Source organism: Caretta caretta, chromosome 17, assembly GCF_965140235.1.
Source record: "Caretta caretta isolate rCarCar2 chromosome 17, rCarCar1.hap1, whole genome shotgun sequence".
In the NCBI taxonomy this organism is placed as follows: Eukaryota; Metazoa; Chordata; order Testudines; family Cheloniidae; genus Caretta; species Caretta caretta.
Window position 1 is genome coordinate 4,955,846 of NC_134222.1, and position 27,691 is coordinate 4,983,536.

General features: G+C 43.8%; 2 protein-coding genes across 5 annotated transcripts in view; one reads left to right on the forward strand and one right to left on the reverse strand.

Annotated features, from left to right (window-relative positions):
- Positions 1-27,691, reverse strand: part of TEX14 (testis expressed 14, intercellular bridge forming factor) — a 78,227-nt gene that overhangs the window by 31,457 nt on the left and 19,079 nt on the right. For all 4 annotated transcript variants that reach the window (XM_075120657.1, XM_075120659.1, XM_075120658.1 and 1 more), the window contains 12 exons: positions 22,949-23,063; positions 21,234-21,399; positions 20,159-20,295; positions 19,152-19,233; positions 18,407-18,537; positions 16,730-16,843; positions 16,136-16,259; positions 8,954-9,132; positions 6,611-6,762; positions 3,670-3,860; positions 3,317-3,467; positions 1,135-2,132 (listed from right to left, as the gene is read on the reverse strand). In XM_075120657.1, the coding sequence (XP_074976758.1) occupies positions 1,135-2,132; positions 3,317-3,467; positions 3,670-3,860; positions 6,611-6,762; positions 8,954-9,132; positions 16,136-16,259; positions 16,730-16,843; positions 18,407-18,537; positions 19,152-19,233; positions 20,159-20,295; positions 21,234-21,399; positions 22,949-23,063 (2,540 nt within the window). The remainder of the gene's footprint in view (positions 1-1,134; positions 2,133-3,316; positions 3,468-3,669; positions 3,861-6,610; positions 6,763-8,953; positions 9,133-16,135; positions 16,260-16,729; positions 16,844-18,406; positions 18,538-19,151; positions 19,234-20,158; positions 20,296-21,233; positions 21,400-22,948; positions 23,064-27,691) is intronic.
- LOC125623743 (uncharacterized) lies at positions 25,671-27,443 on the forward strand. The gene is made up of 2 exons (XM_048823560.2): positions 25,671-26,226; positions 26,815-27,443. Exons 1-2 carry the CDS (start codon positions 25,671-25,673, stop codon positions 27,333-27,335), a joined length of 1,077 nt encoding a protein of 358 aa, XP_048679517.2. The 3' UTR covers positions 27,336-27,443.

Sequence of the window (27,691 nt, forward strand, 5' to 3'; positions counted from 1 at the left end):
CTGAAAACTGTCATTTCCCCTCTCGGTCTTCTCTTCTCCAGACTAAACAAACCCAAATTCTTCAATCTTCCCTCATAGGTAATGTTTTCTAGACTTTTAATCATATTTGTTGCTCTTCTCTGGACTCTCCAATTTGTCCACATCTTTCCTGAATTGTGGCCCCAGAACTGGACATAATACTCCAGTTGAGGCCTAATCAGCGCGGAGTAGAGGAGAAGAATTACTTCTCGTGTCTTGCTTACAACACTCCTGCTAATACATCCCAGAATAATGTTTGCTTTTTTTGCAATAGTGTTACACTGTTGACTCATATCCATCCTTCAAACCCATTTTTTTTAACTAACAGTCCAGCACTTTCATGCTAAACATGTTAAATCATTCTTTCAACATCCAAAAACACCTATAAGTCCCCATGACACAACATCTCACATGTCTGTAACCCAAAAAACACCTCTCCCTTTCTGCTTGCTCTGACTCATGATATTCCTCCCTCCACCTTATGACAAAATGTTTTCTCTACTGTGCCACTGGATTGGTCTCAATTAAACTAAGCTACAGGAACCTTGTCTGATTGCTGTATCTGTGAAGCATCATGCATACCAGAAGGTTACTCAAATAAATAAAAAAGCAAAACAACTGTATGTGCAAATATAACTAAGGCCTCCCTATGCTTTTACACATGGGCATTTTCAGCCATCTTCAAAATCAGCCTTTAAAATTTGTATGTTGAAACAGATTTGCGCACACCAATGCAAAAATTATGAGCACAAAGTTAGAGGCCAGTTTTTAAACATATGACCCAGATGATCTTGCTACATGTACTATCAATTATAAGACTCCATGGGATACAAGTTAGCAGAATGTGGCCATAAATAAAGATGAAATATATGTATGAAAAATTACTATTTTGATAAAGCAAAAAAAATCTGACATTACTGCACTCAGGACTAGACTGATCATTTTCTATTCAATGCACAACATGTATAGTACACAAACATTCAAATAAGCGATAACCAGTGTCGTCTTTTGAAAGAGCATCCAGACCTGTGCATCTTGTCAGTGCTACCCTCCTGATATACAATATAGTTATATGATTCATAGCCATATGGCCAGTCATACTCCTCTCCCCTTTACCTGATAGTTTGGCACTATTTGAGCCTCAGTACTCTTCGCCATGTTGGAGCTGAAATCATCCTGGCAGTCATTATCTTTATTCTTATGCCTTTGATCAAAGCACTCAACCTTCTCACTCTGAATTGCCCTTGGTTCCTTCACAGCTTTCGAGATAGCCTGGAAATGGTCAACCTCCAAAGCACTTTGCACCCCAGGCACTCGCAGCGGTGGTGGTATATAGTTCCTTGATGGAGGGCCTACTGCCTTCCACAAAAAAGCATCAGCTCCTGAAAAGGGGATCTTGATATTTTTGAGAATATCATCAATTTTATCTAAGTAGCTCTCTATTGACTTCTGCTTAGAAACTTGATCTGCTTGGATTTCCTTAAGCAGCTTGTGTTGGTTTTGAACAGTCTCTAATTTGTCTAATTTCACCTCCGTTCTGTAAAGGGAATCTGTTGCCTGTTGCAATAAAGTCTGAGAAATCTTGAGATTAAGGACACATTTGCTGATGTGCTGCTCAGTTTTGGATGGGCTACGCACACTTTCCTTGACATCTGCTCCCAACCAGGGCAGCATGCATGACTCAGATGCCTCACTTAGTCTCTCTACCTCCTCTATACTGTACTCTGTACCCATTTCTGAAGAGCTGACTTCCTCACTAGAATTTGGCTGCTCCACTAACTGTATTTTAGGAGGCGGAGGTAGGATTTGGGAGACGGCCCTGTCCTCGTCTACATTTTTCTGTTTTATTTGATCTTCCAAAGCACAATCTAATCCAGCTAGTTCTTCCAGAACATCTTCATGTAATTCTGGATAACATGCATAGATTTCATTGATTTCAAAACTACAGAGGCTGTCGTCCATATCACTAACACTGTAGGTCCTCTGGAGTTCAGAAGCTATATCTTGGCTCAGATCCTGTGTAACCGGCTGAATACAAGTTATATCCTCATGATCTACGATGGTTTCTTTTTCAGCAGGAGAAACTGAACATTTTGGTGCAGTAAAGCTGCCATCTGAAAAATCAGATGTTAATATTAAGCTACTCTTTTAGGCCTCCATTACACATATTGCTTAGACATTTTAAATCCCTTTTTGTTATTCAAGTAGCAGCATTCAACCCCTCTGTGTATAAACATTTCTATTATCATCACATACTGTCTTGAAAAGTAGACTCTGTTTAATGGGGTCTGTGGGTAGGACTAGGCTTATGCCTTATTCATTTCAAAATGTACCGCAAGATCTTTAGTGCTGACCTGGAAGAGTCACATTTTAACAATTAATGTCCATTTTCCTTCCTCTACATATGTAAATGACTTTAATCAGAGCTGACCAGAAAATGGAAATCACTTCCCACAAAAAAATTCACATTTTTGAAAATAATTTCCTCCCAGAACAAAAAAATTCACATTTTTGAAAATAATTTATCCCAGAACAAAAAAGTCAAGGGAAGGGATTTCCAGAAAGATTCCATTTTGGGAGAACCAAAAAGGATTTTTTCAGCTTGCTACCCATCTGGAATGCTCTTGTGAACTTCACTTGCCACCTCCCGGCTTCCCCCTCAACAAAGTTGCTGGACAGGCAGAAAGTCAGAGAGGCAGAGAACCATCATTTCGATTTTCCCAATGAAAACACCAAAAATTTTCAGCAAAACTGAAATGCTCCCACGGAAAATTTTGTACAAAAAAGTCATTTTCTGTCAGAAAATCATTCCGACAGAAAATTCCCAACCAGATCTAGCCTGGAACCTATGGTTCCACTACAGAAGCAAAAGGAGTATATGGGGACTTTGCATATGGGTCCATATTCCCTACAGCCCATGGAGCTCTGAGAGCTGAGGTGGGTCCATAATTCTCTTCTGCAGAGAGAGTGTGGATACAGCAGGGATCTACTGCAGCCCTTTGCAACCTGTTTTGGAGTAAGAAAAGAAGGAGAAACATGTCTTGCCCCAAAGCCCTATCGGAATTCCTTACAACAGCTTTGCTAATTCCATGATTTGGCTCTAACTCAGTGGAATTACACCTTCCAAAAGATAGGACACACTTTACTAAATCTTCTACTGGCCTATGGCTGCTGGCAGCACAAAACTGTTTGAGTACCGGTGGCCAAGTTGTTAAGATTGTTCCCCCCCATCCTGGGGGGATAAGAGAAAACACCAGAGTGAAGACTCTCGACATGCCCTCCAGGAATAGAAACGTACCAGTCTTTATTATCTCCTCTCCTTGCAGCTCCAGCATTTCCCTCTTGTAATTAGATGAGGACCCCAAATAGATGTTTATATCTGGAAATATGTCATGCCTTTGTGCAGTTGAGCTTTCATCAGAGCGACCAATTCGAGATTCAATCAAATCCTGTAACATAAGGAAGGTTGTGAGGAGAAGTTTATTTGGTACTCCAATGTCTTCAACTTTTATTTTAAACTCATTTGCCAAAATAAACAAAAGAAAACTCAGACCCAGACTTAAACAGAACAACTTGTCCTCTAGGAAACAATTAACTCTGATTAACCAATTACGATTTTAAAAGCATAAAGGCTACAATCCTGAGAGTTACCTTTAAGTCATTCTTCAATATATAGCGAATATCCTGAAGACTCAGGGAGCGGTCCTTTTGTTTAGGCTCTAGACCTGTCTTTACAATGTCATAGTACGGGTTAGGAAGCCTGACATCAGTTTCCAAATGTTGCCCAGAAACTACGAGTTCTTTAATACCTGAGCTTTCAAGCCCATTCCAGGGAAGAGTTTCTGTAAAACATATAACAAATACTGTATGGTTTACAGCATGGCCGTAACCAAAGACGGGGAAGAATCACAGAAACAACTGCCACTGTAAATCAGACCAGCAGTCCGTCTAGTCCAGTATCCTGTCTCTGACAGTAGCCAACACTGGATGCTTCAGAGGAAGCTGCCACAAATTTCCTAGTGGACAATTATGGAATAATCTGCCCAGAGGAAATTTCTTCCTAAACCCTCTCAGTAGTGGTTGGTTTATCCCTAAGATAATTTTTTTTCATCCCATCTGCTATAACTGTGGATGTTCTCATTATCAATATAAAAGTCTAATCCTTTTTAGAATTTTAATAAACTCTTTGCATTACCTAGGGAGGTGGTAGAATCTCCTTCCTTAGAAGTTTTTAAGGTCAGGCTTGACAAAGCCCTGGCTGGGATGATTTAACTGGGGATTGGTCCTGCTTCGAGCAGGGGGTTGGACTAGATGACCTCCTCAGGTCCCTTCCAACCCTGATATTCTATGATTCTATGATTCTTTGCCTCTATGATACCTTGTGGCAATGAGTTCCATAAGTTAACTGTGTGCTATGTAAAGAAGGATTCTCTTTTATCTGGTTTCATTTGTTACCTGACATTTTCATTGACTGTCCTCTTGTTTTAGCATTACGAGAAAAGGTAAATAGGAAGAAGTGCCTCATTTACCTTCTGTAAACCATTGTTTGCTCACCTCCTCCTCTAACCTCCTCTTTAAACAAAGCAATCCCAAGTGTTTCAGTTTCTTTTCATATGAAAATCTTTCCAAGCTACTGTCATTTTTGTTACCTTTCTCTGAGCCCTTTTTATTTCTGATATATAATTTTTCAGATAGGATTATCAGAACTGAACATAGTATTCCAAGTGCACGCACCACACATTTGTATCATAGCATATTTTTAGTATAATGTTCAATTCTGTTCTTTACAGAGCCTAATATTTTGTTTGCTTTCTGGACCAGCAGTGCATGTCGAGTTTCCATTAACTTCTTCACAATGATGCCTATATCTTTATCCTGAGTTATTATAGTAAATTTAGATACCAGCAACATGTACCTTTAATTCCAATTATTCCTTCATTCAATGGTGATTGTCAGCCTGGAATTTTATCTGCCATAGTGCTGCCCATTCATTTAGCTAGGTAACAGCTTGAAAATTCCTCCCATTCTTCTCCAGTCTACACCAGCCTATCTAACTTTGTGCCATCTCCAATTTTGTCATCTCGCTTTCCCCCCATCATTGATTAATGGTACAAGTACAACCCCATAATGAAATTTTGATATATTGAAACAAACACTTCTAGGCAAATTATCTATTATTTCTTCACTGTCCCTCCAGAAACTTTGCTGAATCCAATGTTTATTTCACTAGTTAAAAAGGGTGCTCCTAGCTTCTCCCCAAAATATCAGCAGGTAATGCAGAAGGTTACAGGAGCACATATCACGCATGGAGGATTGGGCCAAACGAAATCTGATGAGGTTCAACAAGGACAAGTGCAGAGTCCTGCACTTAGGACAGAAGAATCCCATGCACCGCTACAGACTAGGGACCGAATGGCTAGGCAGCAGTTCTGCAGAAAAGGACCTAGGGGTTACAGTGGACGAGAAGCTGGATATGAGTCAACAGTGTGCCCTTGTTGCCAAGAAGGCCAATGGCATTTTGGGATATATAAGTAGGGGCACTGCCAGCAGATCGAGGGACGTGATCGTTCCCCTCTATTCGACACTGGTGAGGCCTCATCTGGAGTACTGTGTCCAGTTTTGGGCCCCACACTACAAGAAGGATGTCGAAAAATTGGAGAGAGTCCAGCGGAGGGCAACAAAAATGATTAGGGGACTGGAACACATGAGTTATGAGGAGAGGCTGAGGGAACTGGGGATGTTTAGTCTATGAAAGAGAAGAATGAGGAGGGATTTGATAGCTGCTTTCAACTACCTGAAAGGGGGTTCCAAAGAGATGGCTCTAGACTGTTCTCAGTGGTAGCAGATGACAGAACAAGGAGTAATGGTCTCAAGTTGCAATGGGGGAGATTTAGGTTGGATATTAGGAAAAACTTTTTCACTAGGAGGGTGGTGAAACACTGGAATGCGTTACCTAGGGAGGTGGTGGAATCTCCTTCCTTAGAAGTTTTTAAGGTCAGGCTTGACAAAGCCCTGGCTGGGATGATTTAATTGGGGATCGGTCCTGCTTTGAGCAGGGAGTTGGACTAGATGACCTCCTGAGGTCCCTTCCAACCCTGATATTCTATGATTCTATGATCATACAAATAAGACATGTAATGTCTTCTTTTCTTTGCAACTTTCCTTCCCATAAAAAGAAAACTTTAATCACTAAAGGAACTTTGCAGGAGGTATGCAATCACCTAGGGAGATTGCACTCACACTTCGTGTATTCAGGGTACTCCATGATAACTCAGGGTATGTCTACATTGCAATTAGACACCCCCGGCTGGCCTATGCCAGCTGACTCAGCTCAGGCTGCTGAGCTGTTTAGTTACTGTGTAGACATTTTGCCTCAGGCTGCAGGCTGAGCTCTGGGCAGCTGGGCTCCTCTCACCTCACAGGGTCCTAGAGCCCTGGCTCCAGCCCAAGCCTGGAAGTCTACACTGCAATTAAACAGCTCCACAGCCCAAGCCCCACGACCCTGTGTCAGCCAGCATGGGCCAGCCGCAGGTGTCTAATTGCAGTGTAGACATACTCTCAGTGACAGAAGTCTGAACGTCTTTAACTATACCTGTTAGGGCTTCCTGCATTACTATACAGAAGCTATAAATGTCTGATTTGACTGTGGTGGCCTTTTCGAGGATCACTTCAGGAGCACACCACTTATACAGCTGAGCTGGGACAGGAACACGTGTGAGATCACTGTGGTTCCCTCCATCCTTGCTGCCAGAAGAGAACACAAAACAGGGTCAAATTTGGGAAACCATAACATGTGATGAGTAGTCAGAGACAAAAGGATTTGATAAATCGTGTTAAAACTGGGAAACAAACCAACCAATGTCAACTGAGTTGAATGTTTGATTCATTCTGTCCAGGATGTTAAGTTAAAAATAGACCTTCAACTGCAATGCCTCCTTTGGAAGCTCTGACAGTATGGGATCCAGCAATTCATTTCTTTATTTTCATATATGCATTTATTTTAAATGATCCATGCTATGCACAAAATTTACCAAAAAGGCTAAACCAGCTCAAAAACAGCTTGTATTGGCACATTATAGAAGAGACCTCTGTTGGTAAAAATGAGATATAGCAGTCTCTTTCAAACCTTTATCCTCAAATGACAAACCAGAGGTTAAAGATGTCCAAACTATGGAGTATTTTTACAACCACATCTTTCACTCCGGTCAGCATTCATAGCACAGGTGAAAGACTAGCGAGTTGTGCCATCTAGCTTGTTTATATTCATTTGGCAGTGTAATGCCAGTACTTCTAAATGACTAAAAGTTAACTTCCCTCTACTCACACAATAGTTACATCTCATTCTTCTTCACTTTAAACGGAGAATAAGTGTTCTTTAAAAATCATTGTCCAGGACAAAGGTTTTTTTCTCATTCTACAGATGCTCATTTTCCCTTAATTTAATATTGCTTAAGGGAACATGGTCAGATATTTTAGGTAGAGACCCCATGTTAGTGAAAAGCAGTGCTGCAGGCTACACTTCATGTATATTCAAGAGAAACAATTAACTTAAACCACATTTCTGTGAGAAAATATTGTACCTATCATTAATACAAGTAAGACCTAAGACTTATTTATAACTGAAAGAAGTTAACAGGAGTGGAGAGGAAATTTCTCTATTTCTGTCAGTTAATTTGCTTTGTACATTGGGCAATTTTTTTGGCTTATACTCAATTTCACTCTTTTCCTTTATAATCTTATCAGCCAGTTTCTCCTTCTCTCAGCAAACACCTATAATCACCACCTGGGAAGTGGAAAAACCCGTCTGCACTTTTAAAAATTTTAAATGGAACTTTAAAAAAACAACTAAAGACATACTATTTAGTACTTAAAACCATTTATATTTTTTTAAAAGTTCAAATTAACAATATCCCTTCACCTAGGAAATAAACGTGTAGAAAAGACAACAGGAAAGTGATAAAGCTAGGTAAGAAGCTGCTCTATCTCATTTTCACCAACAGAGGGCTCTGCTAATATATGGCAATAATAACTGGTTTCAGAGTAGCAGCCATGTTAGTCTGTATCCGCAAAAAGAAAAGGAGGACTTGTGGCACCTTAGAGACTAACAAATGTATCTGAGCATAAGCTTTCGTGAGCTGTCTTCTTTTTGCCAATAATAACTGTATTTCTACAGAAGTTGAAATGTGATGCTTTTTCAAAGATAACTTGAGGTGTGTCTGCGAGCACATGCATATATATATATATATATTAGAACCCTCTTTCTGGGTCTGATTCAATTCCCATTTAGCCAATGACAGTCCTTCTATTAACAGTAATGGGAGATGACTGGATCTCATAGTGAAATAATGTTATTCAGAGAGAAACTGCACCATGTGTGTATATATATGCAAGGGGCTGAGTATCCCTAATATCAGTGGGAGTTGTGGGGCTCCCAGAATCTTGTAGGATCAGATTTCATAAGCGGAGGTTTATTATAATCTGAATACATTGAAACTATTTACACTAGAGGAAGAGAATTAAAGTCTCCAATAGGATTTCTGTCTCTGTATGGTCACTAGATGCAGGTTCCATTTTCTGTTCTAAGTCTCTATTGCAGTGCCTTTACACTAGAGTGGAGCAAGACCTTTCTTCTATTGTTAACCACTATTTTCAGGTATTTATAGGGAAGCCATAAAAACTGAGATCACCTGAAACTTATGACACTGAATGAGCACTGACCATGTATCTGAGTAATGGAGATGTGAAAACCCCTCTCCCTACAGTCAAATCTGCAACGTTGTCAAAGAAAGATTAGGATAGATCTCTGTGCCCTTGCTCATGCACCGCAATCCACAAATAATCAGGAGAGCTGCAGGATCACCCTGACCACAAAATTCAGTCCTCAATTTGGCGTCACCCATCCACCTTTCCAAGTAACAATGTGATAATTCTTTACCTTTCTATCATGTACTCCAAGTTGGTTAACTTTGCCTCACCAGCAGAAACGATTTGTATAGCATAAGAGGTGAGTGAACGGTGGATAAATCCACGTGAGTGCAAAAACCTCAAAGCATCATTAACCTGAAGCAGTAGATGCACAATTGTCTCCATGTGCAATACTGGGAATTCTGAACGCTGCAAAAAACAAACAAACACACAACAGAAGAGTTAAGCATTCACACTGCTGATAACTGAAGATCAACGTAATGCAAAAGCTATGGTTAATGTAACATTAAAGGTGGAGAAATCAAAAAGTGAAGGTTTTGACTGTAAAGTTAACTCAATCTCATTGCTCATGAAGAATATTATATGATCTATGTGAAACCAAACAGTAATACATTAAAAAGAACAGAAAATAATACATATGTGCAACATGCCAAAATTAACATTGTAATAGAAAAACAGCTTTTGGAATTTCTCAACTTTGTGTTTTATTTCTCTACCTCAGTGATAATATTTTGCATGTTTCCTCCTTTTGTTAAGGAAAAATAGGTAAGCAATCAGTCATGGGAAAGAGAGAGGGAAAACAATCAGCATCAATAACAGAATGTAAAACAGTTGATAAAACCTACTACTCAGTGTTGTAACTCAGCTCTAATCTGCCCTTTGATACATATAGAACCATAGAAATATAGGGTTGCGAGGGACCTCGAGAGGTCAGCTAGTCCAGCCCCCTAAGATGAGGCAGGACAAGTAAACCTAGACCATCCCTGACAGGCATTTGTCCAACCTATAGTTAAAATTTTCCAATCATGTGAATTCCAAAACCTTATCTGGAAACCTATTCTAAAGTTTAACTATCTTTATAGTTAGAAAGTTTTTCCTAATATCTAACCTAAATCTCCCATGACTGCCACGTATTTGGTGAATACTCGAGGCACCGCTGACAGACCAGATGGGAGGACGGTGAACTGGTAGTGGTTGTTGCTCACCACAAACCTGAAGTATTTTCTGTGGGACGGAGTTATTGCTATATGAAAGTACGTGTTCTTCAAGTAGAGGGCAATAAAAGTCTCTGTCCCTGTAGCCCTGAGGAACCTCTTCCACTGCTCCTAGCAAGAGACGCAATTGCACCTCCTGGATAAGGAGTTGCTCGTGAGAAGCGTCCCTGAAGAGGGACAGGGAAGGGGGGTAGAAGGGTGGGAGGGACAAGAATTGGAGTGAATATCCCCTTTCTACCATGAGGCGCACCCAACACCCTGATGTAATGCGGGCCCACACAGAGTAGAAAGGAGATAGACAGGACGAAAAGGTAAGGTGGGGAGGATCCAGTCTCTGCACTAGTGCATCGCCCCCTAGCGCACCTTCAAAAGGCCTGCCTCTGGCCTGAGGAAGGTTTAGACTGGCCAGAGCCCTTCTCAAAGGAGGGGTGAGGTCTCTTTCTTGAGTTCCTGTTCCTCCTACATGACCCTTCCTGTCTGCCCTAAGGCTGATAATTCTTTGGGGGTGGGGGAGGCCTGAAGTACCTCCTTTGGGTCTCAGGTATGTGGAGATCCAAGGACCCAAGAGTCCTAGAGGCTGTGCAAATGTGAGTCAGTCTTCTCTGAAAACAGTGATTGACCCTCAAAGGGGAGATCCTGAATTGTCTGCTGCACCTCAAATGGTAGGCCTGAAACCTGCAGCCAGGAACTCCTTCTAATGGCCACCCCAGTTGCCATCGTGCGGGAGGCCGCATCTGCTGTGTCCAAGGCCACCTGCAGGGACGTACGGGAGATCAATTTGCCCTCCTCTACTAGTGCGGAGAACTCTGCACGAGAGTCAGAAGGCAGAAGTTCAGTGAAATTTTGCATAGCCCCACAGGTATTATAATTGTATCTGCTAACCACCGCCTCATAGTTAGCGATACGGAGCTGCAACCCCCCAGTCAAGTACATTTTTCTCCCAAAAAAGGTCCAATTTCTTGGCCTCATGGTTCTTGGGAGAGGGCCCCTGGTAGCCCTGTCGCTCATGCTGGTTAGCAGCATCCACTACCAGGGAGACCAGCTGGGAGTGGGTGTACAAATGTTCATATCCACACGAGGGAACAAAGTACCTCTGCTCGTATCTCTTGGCGGTAGGTGGCAGCGATGCAGCCACAGTGTCTTGGTGGCATCACTAATTGTTTTGATCAGTGGCAGGGCGATACAGGATGGCAGTCGGCGCCGAGCGTGGTGCCTCAGTTGGGGCAGGGATCAGTTCTGGGATCGGGGCCGTTAACCCCTCCGGGATTGGGGGCATGGACACCGCCACAATCGGTGTCGGGAGTGGTGCCGAGGACTGCGGGAGTCCTGTCGGAGTGCCCGAAACTGAGGCCACTGATGCCAATCTGGAACCCTGGCTTTGATGATAGTCCCCAGGTGTCCAGAAGGGCCACTGAGGAGATTGCCACAGGCCCTGCCAGGGTGCCAGGTATGGATGACAATCATGGCAGGAGCAGGATCTTCTCCTCCTACTAGAGCACAAGGACTCTGCCTCCAAGGTCTCTGACTGTGATGATCAGGGAGGAGTGGAGCCTCTTGGTGCCGGGGATCGGTGCCAGCTTGGGAACCGGAGCATCTCCCCTGTAGAAACCCCCGGTGCTGGCAGTCAATGCAACAGGGATGGCCTCATGGCAGACATCATTGCCAGCTTGCCCACAGAATGTATGGGGCCTGGGATTGGTACCAGCGACCTCTCCTTCCTGGGAGACAAGGGCAGTGCTGAGTGTCAACAGGCCTGCTGCTGCCTCGAATGCCTCTGGCGTGGAGGGGAGCTGTATGTCCTCACGGCGATGGCCCAGTGAGGAGCACAGGTCCGGACTCGAGGCTACAACAGGGACACACAGCAGTGCCGCGTGAAAGTCAAGGAGCTCAGTCAAGCCTACCAAAAGACAAAGGAGGCAAACGGTTGCTCTGGGTCAGAGCCCCATACATGCCACTTCTATGATCAGCTGCATGGCATTCTAGGGTGGGACCCTACCACTACCCCATCACATGTCTGGGGATGGAGCGGGAATCCTCCAGGGACATCTCCATGAAGCTCTCCTGGAGGTACTCTGAAAGCCTTTCCAGAAGGTTTCTGGTGAGGGCTGCCTTATTTCATCCTCCACGGTAGGACACTTTACCACGGCAAGCCAGTAGCAAGTAGTCTGGAATCATTAAAGCACAAAGCATGGCAGCGAATGGTCCTGGGTTTTGGTCGCATTCAAGCAACATTTGGTCTCTATCCTTCTGTGTTAGCCTCAGGAGAGTGATATCATTCATGGTCACCTGGTTAAAATATGGGAATTTTTGTAAGGGAACAGTAAAAGGACCCCGTTCATGACGGGCTGCTAAAAGGAATCATCCCTGAAAATAGCCATGTGGCAGGGGGAGGGGTGAAGGGATCATCCCAAATAGCTACATGGAGGGGTGGGGTGAGATGTGTACTGCACATCCACCCAAAAACCGCAGCCCCGCCTTTTAAATGGCAACCCAACAGGCATTGCTTGCTATGGGAAAGGAGGGCACTGCAGTTTGAAAACATTCCCATATGTTATGAAGGCATTAGAAGCCAAACCCGCCTACCCTTTGGCTTAGCGTGGTTGCCTGGAAACCGAATTCTGTTGCCCAGCTGTGTGTGATGTGTCACCATACCGGCAGGTGCTCAATATAAAAGGCAAAATGCAACCTTGTACCTAAAGCACATGTGCTGTCTGCTGTGAATTGCTTGATTCACTGTGAAAGAGTCTCCCTTTTGTTCTCAGAAATGTATCATCTTAAATTTTACTCTCCCTTTTTATCCCCCTGCAGGTGCAAATGTTTCTATGCTCCCCCTATCATCGGAGGTTATCGCAGATTACAAGGTGAAAAAAACCACACTCGCAATGACATGTTTTCCAAGCTCATGCAGTCCTCCCGCACTGATAGGACACAGCTGAATTCATGGAGGCATTCAGTGGCAGAGTTAGGAAAGCATTTAGTGAGCGCAATGAGAAGAGGCAGGATGCAATGCTGAGGCTAATGGGGGAGCAAACGGACATGCTCAGGCGTCTGGTGGAGCTGCAGGAAAGTCAACAAGAGCACAGACCGCTGCTGCATCCACTGTACAACCGCCTGCCCTCCTCCACAAGTTCCATATCCTCCTCACCCAGACGCCCAAGAACGCGGGGTGGGGAGGTTCCAGACACCCAGCCACTCCACACCAGAGGATGGCCTAAGCAACGGAAGGCTGTCATTCAAACAGTTTTGATTTGTAGTGTGGCTACAATAAGCAATGTGGCCTTGTCCTCCCCTTCTCCCCCACCCCACCCTACCCACCTCACTCAGGCTACCTTATCAGTTATCTCCCTTTTTTAAAAACTAATAAAGAAAGAATGCACGATTTCAAAACAATAGTGACTTTATCTCCTTTGCCAGCTGTGATTGAAGGAGGGAGGGTGGTTGGCTTACAGGGAATCAAAATCCACAAAGGGGACGGGTTTGCATCAAGGAGAAACACACACAACTGTCACACCATAGCCTGGCCAGTCATGAAACTGGTTTTCAAAGCCTCTCTGAGGTGCAGCAAGCCTACCTATGCTCTTCTAATCGCCCTGGTGTCTGGCTGTTCAAAACTGGCAGTCTCCCACCCCACCATAAACGTCTGCCCCTTACTCTCACAGATATTATGGAGCGCACAGCAAGCAGTAATAACAATGGGACTATTGGTTGCGCTGAGGTCTAACCTAGTCAGCAAACAGAGCCAGTGAGCTTTTAAATGTCCAAAGGCACATTCTACCACCATTCTGCACTTGCTCAGCCTATAGTTGAACTGCTCCTTACTACTGTCCAGGCTGCCTGTGTATGGCTTCATGAGCCATGAAAGCAAGGGGTAGGCTGGGTCTCCAAGGATAACTATTGGCATTCCAACATCCCCAACAGTAATTTTCTGGTCTGGGAAGTAAGTCCCTTCTTGCAGCTGCTCAAACGGTCCGGAGTTCCTAAAGTTGCAAGCATCATGCACCTTTGCCGGCCATCCCACGCTGATGTTGGTGAAACGTCCCTTGTGATCCACCAGTGCTTGCAGCACCATTGAGAAGTACCCCTTGCATTTTATGTACTGGTTGGCAAGGTGGTCCAGTGCCAAGATAGAGATATGCATTCCGCCTATCGCCCCACCACAGTTAGGGAAACCCATTGCAGCAAAGCTATCCACTATGACCTGCACATTTCCCAGAGTCACTACCCTTGATAGCAGAACGTCAGCGATTGCATTGGCTACTTGAATCACAGCAGTCCCCACAGTAGTTTTGCCCACTCCAACTGATTCTCGATTGACCGGAAGCAGTCAGGTGTTGCAAGCTTCCACAGGGCTATCGCCACTTGCTTCTCAACTATCAGGGCAGCTCTCATCTTGGTATTCCTGTGCTTCAGGGAGGGGGAAAGCAACTCACAGAGTTCCAGGAAAGTAGCCTTGCGCATGCGAAAGTTTTGCAGCCACTGTGAATCATCCCATACCTGCAAGACTGTGCAGTCCCACCAGTCTGTGCTTGTTTGCCGGCCCAGAATCGGCATTCCACTGTATCAACCAGCCCCACTGCTGCCATGATGTCCCAATTGCCACATCCCATGCTTTCAGGAATGTCTGTGTCCATGTCCTCCTCACAATCGTCCCTGTGCTGCTGTCTCTTAGCCAGGTTCTGCACATACTGCAGTATAAGGCGTGAGGTGTTTACAGTGCTCGCAACAGCAGCGGTGAACTGAGCGGGCCCCATGCTTGCCGTGCTATGGCATCTACATGAGTAACCCAGGAAAAAAGGCACAAAATGATTGTCTGCAGTTGCTTTCACGGAGGGAGGGAGGGAGGGAAAACTGACAATATGTACCCACAACCACCTGTGATAATGATTTTGCTCCATCAGGCATTGGGAGCTTACCCCAGAATTCCAATGGTCAGCGGAGACTGTGGGAACTGTGGGATAGCTTCCCACAGTGCACCACTTTGTGAGTCGATGCTAGCCACGGTAGTGAGGATGCACTCAACCGACTTAATGCGCTCAGTGGGGACATACACAATCGACTGTATAAAATGGATTTCTAAAAATTGACTTCTATAAAATCGACCTAATTTCGTAGTGTAGACTTAGTGAATTATACTGGGTATGTGCAAACCAAAAGACAAAAAGCTAATCCAGTCAACAGTTTTTGGCAAAGACCAATATTGTTAGTTCATGATACCAGAACCCCTGAAACTTTATTAAGCAGACTTGTCATGGTTACTTCCCAGTCTGGATTGATTTCAGAATTCTCCCTGGTAGGCAACCAGCCAGAAGTGGCAGGATTCTGTGATTCCAGGTAAACTGTTATTGATGTTTCCAAATACAGAAAACAAGCACTTTGCCAACACACATGCCCATATCCAACATCCTTATTTTGAACAATAATACAGACCTTGTCATGCTTCTATTAAAAATCAAACAAAACCATGCTCCTCTGTTTTTCGAGGCAATAATTCAGTCTCCAAGTCAATTACCACAATGTGGGAATATGGTAAATGGTGAGCAAAACACAAGAATAATGGCTTTACCGCTGTTACACAGCCATACAAGCTTAGTACCAAACTACTAAACCTTGAACTCCTACACTAACAGCCAATCCTGACATTTCCCTGGTATCTGCAGTGGGGGCCAAGTCACTGTGAATATTCAGGAAACAGAAACGGATTCATACCCATCATTGTATGTGTCAAAGAACAGAATATACTCCCTGTTATGGGGAGTGGGAACAGGTGCCTATCCTAGCCTGCTCTCAAACAGTCCACCCACTCTGTAGAGTCAAAACTCAACCCTTCCTGGAGCTTGACTTTATTAAAAGAAATTACCAAGAAGCTAACATAGCCTAAAGTTTTTCTCCACAACTAAGACCCAAGAGAGCCACTACTTTATTAATTTTCTCCAACTGGCTCAATAGCTGCAGGATGGGGTGTAACAGGCAAACACTGGCAGCCTGTTAGAGGGAGTGGCTATTGCTATGTGATGAGACAAGCCCCTAAGTACATAAAGCGAGTTTGGATTTCTCACATTTTGTTTGTAGGTAAAGGATACTTCTCTCAATGAGATGAATTTAGCTCAGAACACAGGGGATGCTGGAATCCAGTAAAATCTCTTAATTATGGGTAATTTTTATTTTAAAAATCAATAAAAAACAATCTTTCCATTTACCCTTTCATGAAGGATGCTGTATAGTGAACCAAAGTTAACTCTCTCATACACCAAACGGGTTTTTTCCAGATCATTGGACAGACAAACTGCCATCAATTGCAGCAAATGAGGATGATGAAGTTTACTGCAAAGGAGAAAAATCCCAATATTACCACACAAATAAGATATTATATTAAAAGAGAAATAAATGTCTGGCCTCTTGGATCTTTTCACCCACAATGTTTTTAACTTACTGTTAGAATAAGCAAAACAAGCTGGTAAGAAAACTGTTCATAGAGAGCCACTGATGTTTTTATTGTTGACACTATAAGAACCTGCAATTATGCTTTCCAGGATCTATACAGGAAAGTACTTTTATGGGTCAGGAGGGGATCCTGCCTACTCCATATTACACCTCCCACTGCACATTTCCGAAAAGCTCAAAAGGGGAAAGAACAGTAGAACTGTAAATCCCATTTCCAGAGGAAGGAGTAACCCTGATTCGTTATTTTCTGAGTCAGTCATTAGCTAGGCTGAGGTGACCTGTACTTTCTCGCAGGCCCCAGGGATGCCCAAAGACCAGACACATTGTAGGCATTTTGCATTTTCTCTTACCTGCTATATTCCTGTTCTGCTATTAGAAGATCAGCTAAACGTAGCTTACTACAATTCTGATGTGGTTTAAGGCTGAGCTCCTTCACTGTGACTCTGCTGCTGCCCCACATTAAACTACAGGATGAGAAGAGGAAACTCTAGTCACTCCATGTGTCCAATAGGTTCTTTGGTTACAGCATCTCTTACAAATAGCAGCAAAGTTTCCCAGGATTACAAATCTGTCTCCTGGTGTTAGCAACATGCCAGCGCTTCGATAACCCTGGCAATAGGATCATAGCTTCCTAGACAAGCAATAAACTCTCAGCTTGCCAAAGACTAGCTGCAGTGAGAAAGAGACGTGTTTTGGGGAGAGAAAGAGGAGTGCAGCTTGACAAACCATATCGCCACAGTCCTAGGCAAAAAGCCATGACACTATGAAGCACTCCTCACGGAGCCAATATTAACTTACTGTGAGACAGGATAGATCCTCTGGGAAGGAATGGGTCACCAACCCGGCTGACCCACTGAATGCTCCTTTTCTGGCAGAATTACTTGCTGCAGCAGCAGAAAAGGCGAAGAAGGGCCTGATTTGTACTTGCAGCTCTATAGTCAGCTCACTCTGGGTTTGAGCAATTGGGCTACACCCAGGTATACCCTGGAGCTTGAACTCATCCTACCTAAATACAGTCTATGAGCCCCATCCAGAGGCCAATATTAGCCAGAACATTTATTACTATTAAAACATTAATAGACCTAAATATGTGTAGGCTGGTTTAACCATGAATGGGGAGGGGTCATGATAATGGTCAATCAATATTAAAAGGAGGCAAGACAACACATTAGTCAATGTATAACAGAGGACAAACCTCCCATGGTAGGGAGATGGACTGGGTGAACTTAGAACTTTTCCATCTCCAACTTCTATGATTACTGGGTCTTTATGGGTATATCTACACTGAATTTTAAACCCAAGTCTGTGGGAATCAGGCTTATGAACCTGGTGTTTCCAAGCATGCGCTTGAGTGTCCAAGTTGCATTTTAAACCTGTGTTTACAATTGCTGGATCCAGGTCTCACAAATCATGCTAACATGTCCATACTGCACTATGCAGACCTTCTGACTCAGGCCTGTGGTTTGACCTGTGTCAAAATGACAAGGCTTGGACCTAAGTTATAGCAGGACTCGGGTTCTGACCCACACCCCTAGCAGCGTCCTAGGTCCTGAGTGCTTACTGACACAAGCAGACTCTATTTGTGTGTGGAAAGAAGGGGAGCTTGGGCTCAAACCTGAGTCAGAGCTCACGCTTAGGACTTGTCTACATTGCCACATAAAGCGTTGAAACTTTCCTCACTCAGGGGTGTGAAAAAACACCCCCCTGAGCGATGCAAGTTTCAACGCTGTAAAGTGGCAGTGTAGACAGTGCTACAGCGCTGGGAGTGGGAGCTATTCCCCTCACAGAGGTGGGCTTTTTACAGCACTGGGAGAGCTCTCTCCCAGCGCTGGAGCTGCGACTACACAGCCACGTTAAAAGCTGCCACAGCAGCACTTTACTGTCAGCTGTGTAGACATACCCGTGTGCTGTGTAAACATACCGTATAAACACATGGAAAAAAATCCAGACAAGCCATCTGGTCCAGTAGTTTGCTGATGATGCTGCATATTAAACAACACCTGAAAACTGTTAAAGTGTCCACTCACTTTGTCATGATCATGTACGGTCCAGTGTGGAAAGAGAATGTTGGCTCATCATCTGCCTGAACCACTTCTTTATCCCAAATGATAGGGAGAGATGCCAGGTACCCTAGCTGCCTACTGCCTGTTAGATAAAACTGAGACAAAACCATACACTGTATAACAAGGAGAAATATTCAACAATTCCTGGGTTCTATGCCCAGCTCTATCGCAGAGCAGCTATGTAATCTTAGGGTGTTGTGAGAATCAGGTAGTGTTTGTCAAAAATGTTGTGAAGCTGAAAAATGTTGCCTCAGTGCTACGTATACACACAAATGACAACTGACCACAAGTAAACATTAGCCAAAAACCATAAAAATTGGGATCATTCCAAAAGGCTTTCAGTGGCTAAGGGCTTTATGGAAAAGGACCTTTCTACTGAATCTTAACTGAACACAGCAGAAGCAGCCAACTCAGAGTCACACAGGTGGGATCCTTCAACCTACTTCTTGAAGTATCTTTTCTTCGTTTCAAAATAAATCCTTCTGTCAAGGACTCATTAATGACTATAGGCCAGGATTTCCACAGTCATTTAGGTCACTCCCCATTTATTTCCCACCATCTAGTGAATAGTAAGAAATATCTAACAATGTCTGAAAACAACACAGATGGGACCATCTTTGGATTTAAATAAAAACATTGTGATTCCAATTGTGTTCAACAAACAAAAAGAAGTTACACAGTTTGGAGCCCACTGTCTCTAGTGTCTTACCTTCCCAAAGCCAAAACTGTAGATGTTTCTTGATGAATTCGCTCCACCTTTTAGAAGTCTAGTCAGAGGACTGCTGGCATTTCTAATGTCAAAACATACAAGCATAGCTACATGTAGATTAATAATGAAGGCCAAGGTTTTGAGAAAGGTTACATTCCATCTCCCAAAGGAGATAATTTACAAAGACAGAGAGAGAGAGAGAGAAAGAAAGAAAATACAGAAGTCCTGCGGCAGCTGCCTTTCAAATACTTCATTTGATATTTGGCCTGGGTCAGAAATAGTGAGACTACTATTATTCTCACTTTCTTGGCTGCCACCACCCTCAACCCCTACTAGAGCTGAAAAGAAGTCTCGCAAGCACAGCAATGGTAACCCCATAGCCTGTTGAAACAAGAAACATGGTTATTTTTAAAAAAAGGCAGGCATATTTTAACAACTTGATTTTAATGTGCAACTATTATCTTGTATATGCTTTTGTTTAAAGTCACTTAGTGCACAGCAATGCAAATATGCAGACATCTTGAATTCACCTTGAATCTTTTCACTTAAGTATTTTTCTTAACAGAAAGATATTTCCCACTAGACACATCAGACTTATCAATAAAAAGTGTTAAACGGTTAGACACATCCTCTAAGGACTCGCAGTGAAATACAGATAAAGAAACTAGATTTATTTTATGGTACACAGTAACAGATATCTTAACACTAATAAAATACAGAAATGTATCTGGTTTATTCAGTGAAACATTTCCTTTTAAATAAAGAAGAATTTTGAAGTTACCACCAACCATTTGGCTCTACAGTAGCAAGAAAAATTTAGTACTAATGACCACATATGAAGGTGACCCATCCAAATACACTAGAATGTCTAAACAAGCAGCTTTGGTTTTAAAATAGATAGTCAAAAAGAAAGAGACAGACAACAAAAAGCAAAACACATGATAAGTTTCAGGATACTTAAGTATGGGATGGAACTTCCCTGAATCACTATGAAGTTAAGTTCTTACCCTTGAGTAATGCCACCAAATCTAGATGGGTTGCAGACCAGTACTTTTGATGAACCAACCTTTCTAAGTAAATCAGAGGGGAAATTCTGAATTGCAGCCTGCATGTGTGATGCACAACGCCGTATAAATTCTAACATCTGAAAAACATTAAGCATTCAAGAACTACTAGGTTATAAATGTTCCTATTTTAAATTAATAGATCAGGATCATGAAGAAAAGTTGTCACTTACTTCTTGTTGGCAATACTTGGCACCAGCAAGAATATTTGAGATATTAAAAAATTTATTAGAGAGTCTTTACTGTCCATAAATGGTCTAAAATTATAATGCAGATATCGACCAAAATTCAGCACATTCAAAAAGAAACTGTATCCATTGTGTACATGTAAATTTAGAGAAAAATCAATGGTGTGAATATATAAATAAAACCAAACCTCAAGCCCTCTATATGACAGAGGCAATGCCAATAACTGACAATTCCCAAGGTGAAAATGATAAAACTACTGGATTCCAACACAATTAATAATAAAGGAATAATCTATCTTGAATTATTCTGACTAGGTCTCTCCGTAAAATATTCATATTGAAAGACATCAAATTATCTCGTACCAAGACATGGGATAATTTTAAAACAACAGCTTTCTTATAACATTTTGCTCCAGTATTAAATAAGCAGTATTTATACCAGAAATTGTATAGTTCTAGGCCTTGGTCTTGCAAACACACACATGCCATTACACACGTGAGTAACTGCAGCTCCAACAGAACTACTCATGAGTATGCAGGGGATTGCAGGATCAGGACCTATCACTGTAGTTCTCATCACTGCACATTTATACATTATGGCTCTGATCCTGCAAGCTTGTAAGTACAGGCAGACCTCTTCCCCCAGGTAGAGTCCCAATGAAATCATTTTGAGTTTGCATGATCAGGACCTCAGAATATAATCTGAACTGGAAAGTAACACAAGGCAAATCACTTCACATTTTCTTAAAAAGCATCTGTTTCCTGGGTATGGAGTTTTTGTTCCCAGACAATATTTCCAAGATAAAGTTGTGAAGTTCACATATGTGTACCTGAGCACTACTTTCCTTTCCAGCTGACATAGCCCAGCACTGCGGATTTCTTCCATTTTTATCATGTACTCGCAGATCACCTCCTGCATCCAACAATTTACTGAGAATCCACTGATTTCCTGAGAATGCTGCAGCATGTACTGGGGTGCTCCCATCATAACAGCGGCTGAGGAATATTAGAACAGAAAAATTTCAAACTACCTTTACTATGGTAAACTACAGATACCTCTTGAAAAAGAGCATACTTACAATTGCATTATATGCAAGAGCAAAAGAATCTACCCTGATTTTGCCAAAGGGGATTCCATGTATGGAATGAGGACTGTGTGGCCTTTTATTGTCACCAGAGGCACTAGAAAACTGCAGGCATGAAAAACTCTCTTTTTCAACACGCTTATCTGCACTTTGCCTGTCTTCTGCAAAAACCAAGCTTTACCTTTTTACTCTCACTGGGGAGGTGCTTCTGAGGCTATGATTAATATTTTTAGTGTTTAAAAACTTCCAATTAGATTTTAAAGATTAATTCCTGACTGAAGTGAATGAGAGAAAGAAGTGGAGTTCACACCTTTGCTTGCCCTATTGTTTGGTTGGAGACAGCGCACTGATTATCTGTAAAGTGTGGTTATTGCTGGGACTAATGTAGTGACTTGCCTTGCAAAAATAATCTTCTCACTACAATCAGTGCACTGCTAACCTGTTGATCCAGCCTAGTGAAAAAACTGCCTCCTGAGGGACAAACAATTGCATTAGAAAAAGTTGTGAACAGTATTCCCTTCTGCCATTCACTTCAATCATGCATTCATATCAACACCTAGTTGGAAACACAGAGCTCTGGACTACACTTAAAATACAGATTGAACTAGCTATATCACCCTGGAGTTCTGTAGATAAGCATACCTAATCCTGCTCAGGGAAGTGGATTACCTACATTGACAAAAAAAACCCCTTCCATTGATGTAGGAAGCACCTGCATCTGAGAAGCACCTGCAGTATGGGACTATAGTGGCATACCTGCAGCTGTGCCACTGCAGCATCTGTAGTGTAGACATGCCCTTAAATGTTAACATATTCAAGCTCAGAATTCACAACCTTCCCCAAAGAGTTTCGTAGGTGGGGCTCTTTGCCTGTTTTCTAAAACGCTTTATTTGCCTAGGCTGGAAGGCACCAAGGCCCAAATTTGTATATGTATCTAGGCTTTGCTCTACTCAGCACTGCAAAATCTAAATCACTTTGACCATGTCTGCACTGCTGCAGTGCCATAGTGTAGATGCTTCCTACAAGGATGGAAGGTGTTTTTCTGTTGCTGTATTTAATCCACCTCTCTGACAGACAGTAGCTTGGTTGACAGAAGAATTCTTCTGTCAACCAGGCCACATCTACACCTCATGTTAGGTCAGTATAGTTATGGCACTATTTTTCACATCTCTGAGCATCATATCTATGTTGACCTAACTTTTAAGTATAGAACAGGCTTAAGGCCATGCACCACTGAGCAGAGCAAAGCCTAAATACTTTTTAAAAGTCAGGGCCCTGGGCTTTTTCTTTCCCCAACTATCAGCTCTGTAACAATTACAGTTTGGATGAAGGCTATGTCTCTCTTTTATCTACACATTGACAACTAACTATTACTTGTGCATTACAATAAAGTTGATGCTATAACAAATTTAAGTTTGTTTCAATTTATTAAGGATGTAATTCTGACTCTTATACTTAACTGATTTGGGTCTGATCCATAATCCAAGAGCACACCTACTAGTTTACCAAGACCTAGCAATGCAGCAGTAAACAGAGCGGTCTGGCCCAAGGAGTTAATTGTGTCAACACAAATACCTGAAAAGTATAAATAAATAAGTAGTCATGCCTCTTATGACTATAAAATTTCAAACATCCCCCCCATTATCAATCTTTAACTTTTTCAATTAAATGTTATATAAATAGGGCCCTACCAAATTCAGGATCCATTTTGGTCAATTTCACGGTCATAGGATTTTAAAAATTGTAAATTTTATTATTTCATCTATTTAAATCTGAAATTTCATGATGTTGTAATTGTAGGGATCCTGACCCAAAAAAGAACTGTCGGGGGCAGGTCGCAAGGCGATTGTAGAGGGAGTTGCGGTACTGCTACCCTTACTTGTGCGCTGCTGCTGGCAGTGGTGCTGCCTTCAGAACTGGGCAGCTGGAGAGTGGTGGCTGCTGGCCGGGAGCCCAGCTCTGAAGGCAGAGCCGCCACCACCAGCAGCAGTGTAGAAGTAAGGACGGCATGGTATGCTACCACCTCCCTTACTTCTGTGCTGCTGCCTGCAGAGCTGGACCCTCAGTCCACAGTCACCACTTTCTGGCCACCCAGCTCTGAAGGCAGCAGCACAGAAGCAAGGGTGGCCTGGTATGATATTGCCACCCTTATTTCTGCACTGCTGCTGGTGGGATGCTGTCTTCAGAGCTGGGCACCTGGCCAACAGCCAGCGTTCTCCAGCCGCCCAGCTCTGAAGGCAGCACAGAAGTAAGGGTGGCAATACGGTGACCCCCCTAAAATAACCTTGCGACCCCCCTGCAACTCTCTTTTGGGTCAGGGCCCCCAGTTTGAGAAACACTGGTCTCCCCTGTGAAATCTGTATAGTATAGGGTAAAAGCACAAAAGAGACCAGATTTCACAGGGGAAGACCAGATTCCATGGTCGGTGACGAGTCTTTCATGGCTGTGAATTTGGTAGGGCCCTATATATAAGTGTAACTAATACACAAATAGTTAACCTAGATCTGTCTAATATGAACACAACACAACAAAACAAAAAGCTTTTTCCTAATTTAAAAGAATAAATAAGCTACTGTCTATGAAAAAGGAGCATTTGATACAAATGGTAAGCTATTTTAGCCGACTTGTTGAATTTGAACTTCTGATAATCACACTCTGGACATGTCAGTACTTTCAGTTTCAAATGTATTATTTTAGAGAGACAAGGTGGGTTAGGTAATATCTTTACTGGGTAAAGATATGTTTAAATCTTTCCTGAACTCCCTCTTCTTGCCTTCAAACCCCCCAACTTTGCCAAATTCATAATCAGAAGTAAACTCCCCACAGGCCAGGACCCATCCATTCAAAGTGGCACCAGACCATGCCATAACATGCAGACATATCTCACTGCTAAAATGATCAATAGATACCTCTCACAACACACCTTTCAAGATCCATGGGTCCTACACATGCCTATCACAACATGTGGCGTACCTCGTTAAGGGTGCCTGGCAGAGCCTGCCCAAATGTGGGTCACCCCTCCTCTTCTGCCCGAGGCCCAGCTAAGGTGGAGTGGGCCGGGAGCTGCCTGAGGACCCTCCACCTACTGGCAGTCAGTGGGTGAGGGGGTTGAAAGCAAACCCTGCCCCATGTCCCCACCCCACAGCCCCCCACTCCGCTCAGGGCAGGTGGAAGGTCCATGGCGCGACTCCCCACAACTACTCACACAGCTCTTACCATAGCCGCGCTGCAGCCCCCCAGCCAGAGCCGGGTCCAGGTAAAAGCTGTGCATGGCACGCAGGCAGCTGTGGGGAGCCGTGGACTCTCCTGCCCTGGATGGGGCGGTGGGGTGCAGGGCAGGGACATGGGCCGAGGAGCCCCCACCCCAGGCAGGTGGAGGGTCCACAGCACCCCACAGCTGCCTGGGCTCCCTGCCTGGGCTTTGGGTGGGGGGGTTCGGGAGGATGAAGTGGGGCAGGGGAGGGGCCATGCCCCTTGAGCCCCCCATATTCCCACACTCCAGTACCTCATCCAAAGTACTAAATTCCTCAGTAACAACCATGTGGGTGAAATGAGACAATCAATCACTATGCTCTCGAATTAACTCACAGAAAAATTATAAAAGACAAAAACACCATACCACCAGTAGCAAACCACTTTGCAAACAATGACCACTCGATATCTGACCTCTCAGTCCTCATGGTGAAAGAAAACTGACACACCACCAGTAACACTAATAACAATTTATAACCCACTAACCAACCTTTGTCCTATGATTGCAGAGGTGTTAGTTGAGCACTTCACCTTGAAAGGTCTCTTAGCCTTGGTCTACACTAGGACTTTAGGTCGAATTTAGCAGCATTAAATCGATGTAAACCTGCACCCATCCACACGATGAAGCCCTTTATTTCGACTTAAAGGGCTCTTAAAATCGATTTCCTTACTCCACCCCTGACAAGTGGATTAGCGCTTAAATCGACCTTGCCGGCTCGAATTTGGGGTACTGTGGACACAATTCGACGGTATTGGCCTCCGGGAGCTATCCCAGAGTGCTCCATTGTGACCGCTCTGGACAGCACTCTCAACTCAGATGCACTGGCCAGGTAGACAGGAAAAGAACCGCGAACTTTTGAATCTCATTTCCTGTTTGGCCAGCGTGGCAAGCTCCAGGTGACCATGCAGAGCTCATCAGCAGAGGTGACCATGATGGAGTCCCAGAATCACAAAAGAGCTCCAGCATGGATTGAACAGGAGGTATGGGATCTGATCGCTGTATGGGGAGAGGAATCCGTGCTATCAGAACTCCGTTCCAGTTTTCGAAATGCCAAAACCTTTGTCAAAATCTCCCAGGGCATGAAGGACAGAGGCCATAACAGGGACCCGAAGCAGTGCCGCGTGAAACTGAAGGAGCTGAGGCAAGCCTACCAGAAAACCAGAGAGGCAAACGGCCGCTCCGGGTCAGAGCCCCAAACATGCCGCTTCTATGATGAGCTGCATGCCATTTTAGGGGGTTCAGCCACCACTACCCCAGCTGTGTTGTTTGATTCCTTCAATGGAGATGGAGGCAACACAGAAGCAGGTTTTGGGGACGAAGAAGATGATGATGATGATGAGGTTGTAGATAGCTCACAGCAAGCAAGCGGAGAAACCGGTTTTCCCGACAGCCAGGAACTGTTTCTCACCCTGGACCTGGAGCCAGTACCCCCCGAACCCACCCAAGGCTGCCTCCTGGACCCGGCAGGCGGAGAAGGGACCTCTGGTGAGTGTACCTTTTAAAATACTATACATGGTTTAAAAGCAAGCATGTGAAAGGATTACTTTGCCCTGGCATTCGTGGTTCTCCTGGATGAACTCCCAAAGCCTTTGCAAAAGGTTTCTGGGGAGGGCAACCTTATTGCATCCTTCATGGTAGGACACTTTACCACTCCAGGCCAGTAACACGTTCTCAGGAATCATTGTAGAACAAACCATTGCAGTGTATGTTTGCTGGCATTCAAACAACATCCGTTTTTTATCTCTCTGTGTTATCCTCAGGAGAGTGAGATATAGTTCATGGTCACCTGGTTGAAATAGGGTGCTTTTCTTCAGGGGACACTCAGAGGAGCCCATTCCTGCTGGGCTGTTTGCCTGTGGCTAAACAGAAATGTTCCCCGCTGTTAGCCATGGGGAGGGGGGAGGGTTGAGGGGGTAGCCATGCGGTGGGGGGAAGCAAAATGCGACCTTGTAACGAAAGCACATGTGCTATGTATGTAATGTTAACAGCAAGGTTTACCCTGAAAGAGTGTAGCCACTGTTTTATAAAATGTGTCTTTTTAAATACCGCTGTCCCTTTTTTTTCCTCCACCAGCTGCATGTGTTTCAATGATCACAGGATCTTCTCCTTCCCAGAGGCTAGTGAAGCTTAGAAAGAAAAAAAAATGCACTTGTGATGAAATGTTCTCTGAGCTCATGCTGTCCTCCCACACTGACAGAGCACAGACGAATGCGTGGAGGCAAATAATGTCAGAGTGCAGGAAAGCACAAAATGACCGGGAGGAGAGGTGGCGGGCTGAAGAGAGTAAGTGGCGGGCTGAAGAGAGGGCTGAAGCTCAAATGTGGCGGCAGCGTGATGAGAGGAGGCAGGATTCAATGCTGAGGCTGCTGGAGGACCAAACCAGTATGCTCCAGTGTATGGTTGAGCTGCAGCAAAGGCAGCTGGAGCACAGACTGCCACTGCAGGCCCTCTGTAACCAACCGCCCTCCTCCCCAAGTTCCATAGCCTCCACACCCAGACGCCCAAGAACGCGGTGGGGGGGCCTCCGGCCAACCAGCCACTCCACCACAGAGGATTGCCCAAAAAAAAGAAGGCTGTCATTCAATAAATTTTAAAGTTGTAAACTTTTAAAGTGCTGGGCTTAAAGTGCTGTGTGGCATTTTCCTTCCCTCCTCCACCACCCCTCCTGGGCTACCTTGGTAGTCATCCCCCTATTTGTGTGATGAATGAATAAAGAATGCATGAATGTGAAGCAACAATGACTTTATTGCCTCTGCAAGCGGTGATTGAAGGGAGGAGGGGCGGGTGGTTAGCTTACAGGGAAGTAGAGTGAACCAAGGGGCGGGGGGTTTCATCAAGAAGAAACAAACAGAACTTTCACACCGTAGCCTGGCCAGTCATGAAACTGGTTTTCAAAGCTTCTCTGATGCGTACCGCGCCCTCCTGTGCTCTTCTAACCGCCCTGGTGTCT

Excerpts from the sequence above, each read along its gene's own strand:
- LOC125623743 (XM_048823560.2), top strand. The coding sequence starts at position 25,671 with ATGATGGAGTCCCAGAATCACAAAAGAGCTCCAGCATGGATTGAACAG. Across the intron at positions 26,227-26,814 it reads AGGCGGAGAAGGGACCTCTG|CTGCATGTGTTTCAATGATC; the intron begins GTGAGTGTACCT and ends TTCCTCCACCAG.